We start from the raw sequence: 9,596 nt of genomic DNA, 5'->3' as shown, positions 1-9,596 counted from the left end.
GTATTTTATTACTTCAATGCAGACTATTAGTTATTGTAATTGTCTCATAATCCAATTAATTTATAATTAATTGGATAATTAATTAATTTGCTAATTAATAAATTAATTAACATTCGTTTCGGCCCATAGAAGGTCCTGTGAGAGATAAAAAATAATTCAATATATAGAAAAATCGGTGTTTTATTACTTCAATGCAGACTATTAGTTATTGTAATAGTCTCATAATCCAATTAATTTGGAATGAATTTGCTAATTATTAAATTAATCGAAAAATTAATTAATTATTAATTAATTGTTGATAAATTATTAATTGATTGTTGATTAATTATTAATTAATTAATTGATTTGAAATTACATACTTCAAATAATTTGGAAAGTTTTTCGAAAAAAAAATTTTAAAAATTTGATGTCAATTATATTTTTAAATTAACCTAACAGGTTTTTATGAAAAGCTACAGATATATAAAATTTTTGAAATCAATTTTGACTATAAATATGCACTATATAGTGCGTGAAAGTACCACAAAATTAATTGGAGTATGAGACAATTATAGTAACTAATAGTCTGCATTGAAGTCATAAAATGCCGATTTTTCTATATATTGAATTATTTTTTATATCTCACAGAACCTTCTATGGGCCGAAACGAATGTTGCCCCTAAAATTATTCCTCATAAGGCATACATCCCACTAGTTTATTTCAAAATTGGCGAGTCACACTTCCCTAGTTTCCCTTGTAAGCTTGTTCTTTAATGCATCATCATCATGCAATACGGTATTGAAGAATGTTAATGAATCGAAATTAAGTTTTCAGATTCTATTTTTTAAAGTAAGAATACTTTCGTTACGGAACACGCCGTGATTTCTCAACAGTACCTACCGTTTCTAAATTGGTTCCTCTTTGGTGTTCCTATTTCCATTCACAATTTCTACATTCTATTGACTTAGCGTATTGTAAATTATTAAATCTTATTTTATTATTATATAATACATTAATAATCTGTCATTGTAGTTAAGCTTGCTCTTTAATGCACCATCACGCGATACGGTATTTAAAAATGTTAATGAGTCTAAATAAATTTTGCAGAGATTCCATTTTTGAAAGTAAGAGTAGTATCTAAGAGGCACACGCTGTGATTTCACAAGAGTGCCGTTTCTAATTTTGTTCCTCTCGTGTGTCCCTATTTTCATCCACTGTTTCATTGTTCAATCGAGTCCACTCTTAACTCAAGTGGTTTTGGGTCATCGACTGAGGTCTGAGGATGAGTGTTCTGCCTTTAAGGCTATATTGATCTCATTTCGTTTGCATGTCTTTGTATGGAGGAGAGAGTTTGTGTTTATTAATTGTTCGTCGTAATAATGTTAATTAGGTGGTAATATTGTATGGCACTTTGACAGCTAACGTTGCTGATTATGCTAATCATAATAATCAAGAAAGTCTTTGACCAGGAAAGATATTCAATCATAAATTGAAATTGATTTAAATTGGGAAAAGATTGTGTTTGATATGTATGTGAAAAATGTAACTACGCAATATTAATTTTAAATAAATAAATACTTTATTTGTGAAATATTATATTTTTATTTATGTATCTCATAAACATTGTGGTTTTTAATCGTTTGTGAGATAGAAACTTTTTAAGCGTTGTTTATCATAGGGCAGATTGATTGCTCAATTTTTTAAAAGTAGTTAATTGGATGAGAGCATTTTAGACAAATCAATATTTTGCCTTCGATAAAATATCAAAATTTGAATGCATCATGTTAATACAATCAATTAGAAATGTGTAGTTATAATGTAATAAAATAATGTAATGTAATGTAGTATAATGTAATAAAAGTGAGCACCAAGAACAACCTTCGGTCTAAAGATTGAATTTACATAACTACTTTTACAACAACATCGAATTAATGGGAAGAATGCGACATATTCATAAATTGAAGAATGCAATTTTACTTTTAAAACATATAGTTTGATGTTTGATATAGCAATATCGTTTATGAAACGATAATTAACTGTAATTAATCGCATCGTTTGATATAACAACAATTAAATATACTGAAATTATACCTATTAAATATAAACTATATTTTTTGAAAAGACGCATAAATAACAAATCATTGTTCATTGAACTTTTGAGAAAAGATTCTGAAGACTATTCAGTTGTAAAATAGGCAAGCTCTTTTGCTTTCAGAAGGTACAAACTTAGAAATTTTCAATGAATAAAAATTATTATTTCTGAAAAAACTTAAACTCGTAACATGATTCATTAAAATTCATGTATATTTGAACTTTTCAAGACCAACGCCATCTAACAGAACGCAATATGCTAGAATTAAAGTTTGGTTTCGTCATTAAATTTTGTCCAAAACGAAACATATACAAATCTACAAGTAAATTTTGGTAATTGTAAGAACTATATTTTAATGTATCTATGATAGTTTAATATTTATTTCAAAAATTTAAGTTAATATATTTAATTTTAATATTTAAAATAAGTTTCAATATATCCATTAAAGATTTCAAAGTAATTTCTATCAGCTGTATATCTGTATTCTAAATATATGCATTTAATACAGACATATTCGTAAAATTGGCCTTTTTTTATGACCATTGCAAATTTAATGGCTCATGCTTTTCATCTTGTTATTTTTATTACTATAAAACGCATATTTCATTCATTTAATCTCATAAATCTGATCAAATTAGCATTATTTTACAGTATGCAAAAATAAAATAAATAATTTAGTAATATTTTTCAATTTATTTCATTTTTCAAAATAATCCTTTAATGCCAAATTTTTAATTTTTTTAACTCTAAAATTCATTATCAATTATTATTATATATTTTAAAATGTACCAAGTGATTTTTATATGTATATGTCATTATTTAACACTTTTAAAATTTTTTCTGAAATATTTTTGTCTTGCCTTTTAATAAGTTTAATATTCTTACTAGCACATAAAAACCCATATTTTAATTGGACAAGATGTAACTATGAATTAAAGCTAGTAAGTTAATTCCAAATCATTCTGTATGTCTCACACCAATGTTTAAAGGATATTTCTACAAATCATCCTCTTTTCATTGCTCCAAAAAATTGTATATGCTCTTAGAATTTTTTTTTTTTTGACATAAAAATCTTTTATATAAAATACTTTTCGATAAAAAAAAAACTCTTAATTGATATCGTAGTCTTTCAATTTTCAAATTTATTCGTAAGCAGTTTTTAGCAGTGTTGAATTTGTTTAGGCTTAATTAATTAGTTAAATTTTGGCTAGAAAAATGTTTTAGTAAATACAATTGTAAAAATACTTTTTTTTCCCTATGAATTTTATGCAAATTTATATGTTAATAGTTTGTTTTAGACGCATTGCTTTGTTTTTCAAATTATTCGATTTTCATGAGTAAAAATGTTTTTTTTATTAATATAGGTTTTATTATAATTTTTTATAGTTAATTTTAAGATATTAGTGATAACAGGGAAATATTAAACACGAATAAGCATTAATGGTTCAATGCAAAGCATTATTATGTATTAGTAAAGTATTATTATCAGAAATGTTAAGCACATTTGGCAGTTCTGCTTTTAACCGATTTCGAAGAACGATATGATTTTCATCTTTACTTTCACATTGCAATTTCCGACTAATAAATTAGTTAAATTCTTATTCGCAGCAATTAGGGTTCAAAAAGTTTTTAATATAATTAAGTACGTATTACTCTGAAAATAAAAAAGAATAATCTGAATTTGCTTTATAAATTCTCATTATTATTAATGAAATCAATAAAATTTACGCCCTATTAAATATAATTTATTCTCTCCCCCCCCTCCCTTTTGTACTATTTATTCCCCCCCCCTCTGGAATCTTGGCCATTTTCTTCAACATTTGAGAAGCGCTTGATTGGTATTTTATAGTATTTTTGATTAAATATTTACTTGCCCGCCGGGAATTCCAACCCGTTCAGAATTTTTTTCACGTCTCCTTCATGTTGGCAGTATAATTTTCGTTTCCTGCATACCGGTATTTGTGTTAAAAATCACGTTTTTGTAATTAAAGACGACGATGACTGCATCTTTTCATTTAAATTTCAGCGTGGTACTTTGAATGAATGTGTTGATAACATTCTTACATTTTACAGATAAATGAAATTACTTACAAATAACATGTTTTCTTTCTTGTTTTTTCTCTCAAACTTGAGTTTTTAAGTTTTAAATCAAGTCCATATTTTAAAAAAAAAATTTATAACACAATGATGTGCTATATCCTTTTTATAATTTAATAAAAAAGGGACGATTTTTTTTAAATAATTATTTTTTACTGTTTTTCTTTCTGAACGAATGTTTTTCTCTCTGAACGTGTTTTTCTTTCTGAACGTAGTAAACATATTTCCTTTCACAAGTCTTGACTGCATAATTAATATTTAAATGATTAAATGCCACTCATACAACCGCATAATTTTTAGCAGAGGAAATGAAGACCTTGCGGAAATACAATAAAAAGCTACATTTTCAATAATTACATAAATACAAAATTCTTCAAAGAGCGTTTTTGAGTGGAAATCACCATGATTTTTATGTTGGAAATAAAATGCATATGTATATTGTGCAGTAATGTATCTGTCAAGAAACAATACATAGGAACAATTTGGTGTAAAAATGTCACCTTTTGAAAAAATGCGACTCATCACTACACTGTTCCAAGCCTATCAAATGTTATTCATTATATAATATTTTCAGCAATGGAACTAACAATACGACAGACCACAGTAAATACAAATCATATGCAGCACAAACTCACGTTATCCGCGGAAGTTTCAATGATGAATTTTAATTATAAAAATTTAAAAAGGGGAAAGATCAAACTTACCCCCTTTGGGTCGTTTATCCGGAAAACATATCCTAAATATTCCTTCATCTCTACTGTAATACCGGAGATCCGATTCAAATTCCTGGAGACTAGCCAATCGCTCATTACCATCAGGATTGACTCTCACTTCGTACCAATTGTCCGTTCCAAAAGCTATGGCGGTACATGTGAGAGCGACCACAGCCGAGACGGTCGCCACGGAGAGCGCGACCGCTGAACATGCCATCCTGAGAGATACTGATTACGCTTGGACTCAAGGAGCGGAAAAGGGATGCTGCGCGACTCGAGGAGGTCACACGCGAGCTGGTTAGAATAACTGGTTTTTTGAGATGGAACGAAAGGGAAGAAATTTGTAGGAAAGGGAAGATATTTCAGAATTTTCAAGGCGTTAAGAATGCTTGATTAAGATGAAAGAACTTAATTTTTTTTTAATGATTTAATAAGTAGACCACTAGTGTTTTGATGACGATTACTTTGTGGTCATTCAAGGTTGTTTTTTAAATTTGAATATAGTGTCTTAATGTTTTAATTTCTTTTTTATTAGCTTGTTTTTAAATAATAGGTGAAAAAATTAGGTTGAAGGAGTGGGAGATTTGCTTTTTATAAGTTTTACTTTTATTGGATTAAAATTACATTTGAATTATATTTAATTTGTATTGTATAATAATAGATGGATGGAACAAAATGTTGTTTTATATATTAAAGATTTATTCAATTACTATATTTTTTTTTCAATTCTTCATTCTTTTTGTAAAAAAATGTATAAAAATTTTAATGTGATTTTTCAATACGATTAATAGTGTTTAAACGAAACTCGAAATGTTTTATTGGGTGATACAGTAGTAATTTTAAAAAAACTACTTTGTTCTTTTATAAATAAAATTAAAGTTTTTTAAAGTTATTTTTTATTTAACTTTAATGTTTCTGGGAAGTAAAGTATATTGTTTTAATTACTTATCCGAAAATAGTTCAATAATTTTTTTTAATTCTTATTTCAGAAAAAAAAATTCAAAAATGTCTTAATAACTTTATTGTTTAAATTTTATATATCTGGTTTTATTCAGTTATGTAGAAATAATTGGGGGGGGGGGGAAAAACATTTCTTATTCTTGTATGAAAAATTATTAAAATTTTTCAAAAGTTTTTTTTAATTAACTTTGATTGTTAGAGGATAACATATGTTGCTTTCGTTATGCGTTGATGAAAGATTTTCTTATTATTATTGTGTTTAAGAAGTAATTTTTTAAGTTATATTTAATTGTACTGGTTTAACGAGTTGGAGAATCATCTTAATTAAGGGATAAAATTGAGGAATAAAAGTATGAAAAATATGTTTAATAAATATTTTACGTCAAAGGATTAATAGTTGTTTTAAATTTTATTTTTTGAAAAGCTCCGATAATTTACAATTAGAAGCTAACCACGCTTTGGTCATAGCTCAATGGGTAGAAAAAAAAACTCTGTATTATTTAGAAAACTTACGAATCGGAAGAAAAAAACCCGCGTAATTATTAACACCATCGTTCTCATAAACTGCAAAAAAAATTTCTCACATAAACGCCATAATTTAATCATTTCTCAGAAAACAATTAACAATGCATTTAATTAGGTACTTGCACTGTAAGAGGACCTCCTATACCCACTAATGTGACCAATGACATAAGTGCCAGCTAATCTTTACCATCAAAATGGCGTTTTAAAGTTGAGCTAAGTTTCTCTACATAAGTTAGAATGTTAATTAATGATAAGTTAATTAAATACAGAACCGTATCGCGCAACGAATTCTTTGAAATATAATTCTTTTTCGTCTAATTCTTTTACTTAACTTAGATTTATAATTCGTTTATGTACTTTATTGTAACCGTGATATATTTTAGTTTTATGTACATGGCAACTTCGATGCATAACTAGTTTGTTTATGTTCTACAGGTCTTGTCTTTTTGTTAAATCTCTGTGTAAATAGTATATACTATTGTGAAAGAGTTGAAATCCTTGAGAAAGAATCTTTGTAAAGGAAATTTAGAATGCATCATTCAAGAGAATTCATACTTGACGGGCTTGGTTTACTTGAAACAGAATGGAAAGAACAATTGCTAACATAAACAAATGCCACGTTACAATAGCCAATCAGGATCGAGATACCCACACTACGTCACTTGCATGTATTCCATTCTGAAAAATATTTGAGTCGTGAGCAATAGAACAACTTATAATACTATCAACTATACAAACAACTGTGCGAACTTATAAAGAGGATAAAAACTTCATATTTTTTTTCACCATTGTTACTGTGAACTATAACATTTTATGTCTAATAAGTGTCATAATTTAATCATTTCTCAGAAAACAATTAACAATGCAATTAATTCCAATAATATTTGAGTCGTGACCAATAGAACAAAAACCTCAATACTATGCAAACTTATTAAGAGGATAATATGTATAAAAAAAAAATAAAAAAAAATCATAATTTTGATCACCATTCTTCACTTGAAATGAAAATTTTTAATTAGATGCATCAAGTAAACATTTTTATCATTTCTCCCAAAACAACGCTCAATCCAATTTAATTATGAAACATATTGTTAAATTACTTTAATTTACAATTTGTAACAAATAATACTGGGAATAATTAATTTCGTATTAACAACTTTTATAAATTAAAAGTTTGACCTTAAACTTTTTCTCACAGTAGTATCTTTGAACATCGAAAAATAGCACAAAACTTTCCAGACATTTCTAAACTTTCCTCGCCATGTTTGACCTATAATATTTCTAATTCAAAACAGAAATGAATAAAATAAACTGATTTAAGTGAGTTATTTGTTGGCGAACGGGAAAATGATTATTATTCATCTTCTTTTTCAATTCGTTTAAAAAAAATTGCGTGTACCATTTCACCACGGGTAAGAAACACATAGGTGGTTTTTTGCTTTGATTTCTTAAATATTTTGGCATACTATTTGATTACGAAGCCTATCTTCAATGAGCCGTTATTTTACTTATAAAAAAAAAAGAGTTTATGAAGTTATAATGACTTAAATGTTGATATTAAATGTAAATTAAATCGATAGAAATTTTTTTAATGATTGAGTTGAGTTTACTATGATATAATATGGTGCAATATAGTTTCTTTTATTTTTAATTTAATTTATTTTGATCTGTTTATTCATTTAATTTTTTTTTATATAAAGCACTAATGAGATATCTTTATTTTATATCCAGGAATGAGCAGTAGATCAGTTGCGATTTTGCCACGTTTAAATTTAAACTCAGTCTTGTAATTTTAAACCCAACACAGAAGACAAGGGGAATGAACAACATATCCGTCGAGGATTTGATGTTTTCAAACTTAAACTCCGTAGTTGTGAAATTTTTAACCCAACACAGAAGACAAGAGAAATGAACAGCAGATCCATCGCGGATTTGCCACTTTCAAATTTAAACTCTGTAGCCTTGTAATTTTAGACCCAACCCAGAAAACAAAGGAAGCATTGTGAAAAAAATCGTGTGAAACTTTTTAAAGGATCTGGTCAGAATTTGCTTAACATGGAGAACAAAATCATAAAACTACCGCAGTCAATTTGATGACAAAGGGAATTAACCAGGTATTGATGTTAGAATAAAAACCTAAATTAGTGAATGTATCGGTGAAAACCGCAACTTTTGTTACATTCTGAACAAAACCCGTTTACAAAACTTCTGAAAAAACTCTTAAAGCCCTGAAAATTTTCAATAAGATCGTAAAAGCCACAAAATGACCTCAAAAAATCCAATTTTTTTCTTAAATGTAAAAAGCAGAAAATCGAAAGAAGAATTGTTTTTTACAACTATTCCATTAATATAAACAGTAAATTTAATAGCGTCATATTTATGAACAATGGTAATAACTTTTCTACTGAAAATTGATTATTCATTATCAGTGAATGCTAATAATTGTCTGTTTAAAGTGAGCAATAATGATATCCAACAAATCTTTCGGACTAACTCCAAGGGGAGGAAAGGACTAACATTTCAAATGTCAGTCCTCATAGCATGAGCACTAGCATTTTCAACATTAATATTGATATTTCTCAGAAATCAATATAACACAGTACACTGAAAAAAATTCCGGTTCAAATTACGGCATGAAACACCGGCACTTTGGGTGCATCATCCGTAAAATCCATTTTTACCGTAGAATATTATACCGTAATTTATACAGTAATATTTCTTTAGAGTTATTCAGTGATTTTACTTTAATTATTACATTAAAAATTACGAGTGCCGGTATTTTATTGGATCAGAAATTTTTTTATAGTGTAGTAGAGGAGTAACTGATAATCTTAATTTTGTGAGTAAATCGTACTCATTATTATTATTATTATTTTTTTAATGTTACACGTTTGAATAATTTTCCTTCAATTTTCAAAAATGTGTATTACTTTTATTTTCATTAAAAATTACAGATATATCCATACGCATTTACAACAAATTATTATTATGCTTAAATCGTCATGCCTGTTATATTATATAGTTAAAATACTTAGCGAAAAGAAAATGTTTTTGACATTTTAGTGAATTTCAGAATTATAATAAATAGAAACTTCTAGAAGATGTTGTCAAAACGCTTTATTCTCTTTGATAACCGCCGTATCTCTTTCGAAACAAAGAAGGATTCAGCTCTATATCCTTCACTATTTTGTAGTTTTTAACAGTTGGCGCTACCTATCGACTGTTTAAT

The 9,596-nt window shown here is 27.3% G+C and overlaps 2 protein-coding genes across 2 annotated transcripts in view; one reads left to right on the top strand and one right to left on the bottom strand.

Annotated features, from left to right (window-relative positions):
- Positions 1-5,176, bottom strand: part of LOC107437170 (claudin domain-containing protein 1) — a 48,817-nt gene extending 43,641 nt beyond the window's left edge. The window contains exon 1 of the mRNA XM_016049080.4: positions 4,874-5,176. Within this exon, the coding sequence (XP_015904566.1) occupies positions 4,874-5,099 (226 nt within the window). The 5' untranslated portion in view covers positions 5,100-5,176. The remainder of the gene's footprint in view (positions 1-4,873) is intronic.
- Positions 1-9,596, top strand: part of LOC107450323 (F-box/LRR-repeat protein 12) — a 69,792-nt gene that overhangs the window by 47,350 nt on the left and 12,846 nt on the right. The window lies entirely within an intron of this gene.

The sequence above is a fragment of the Parasteatoda tepidariorum genome, chromosome 1, assembly GCF_043381705.1.
Source record: "Parasteatoda tepidariorum isolate YZ-2023 chromosome 1, CAS_Ptep_4.0, whole genome shotgun sequence".
In the NCBI taxonomy this organism is placed as follows: Eukaryota; Metazoa; Arthropoda; class Arachnida; order Araneae; family Theridiidae; genus Parasteatoda; species Parasteatoda tepidariorum.
The sequence above is the reverse complement of the archived record's forward strand: the minus strand, read 5'-3'. Positions and strand labels throughout refer to the sequence as shown.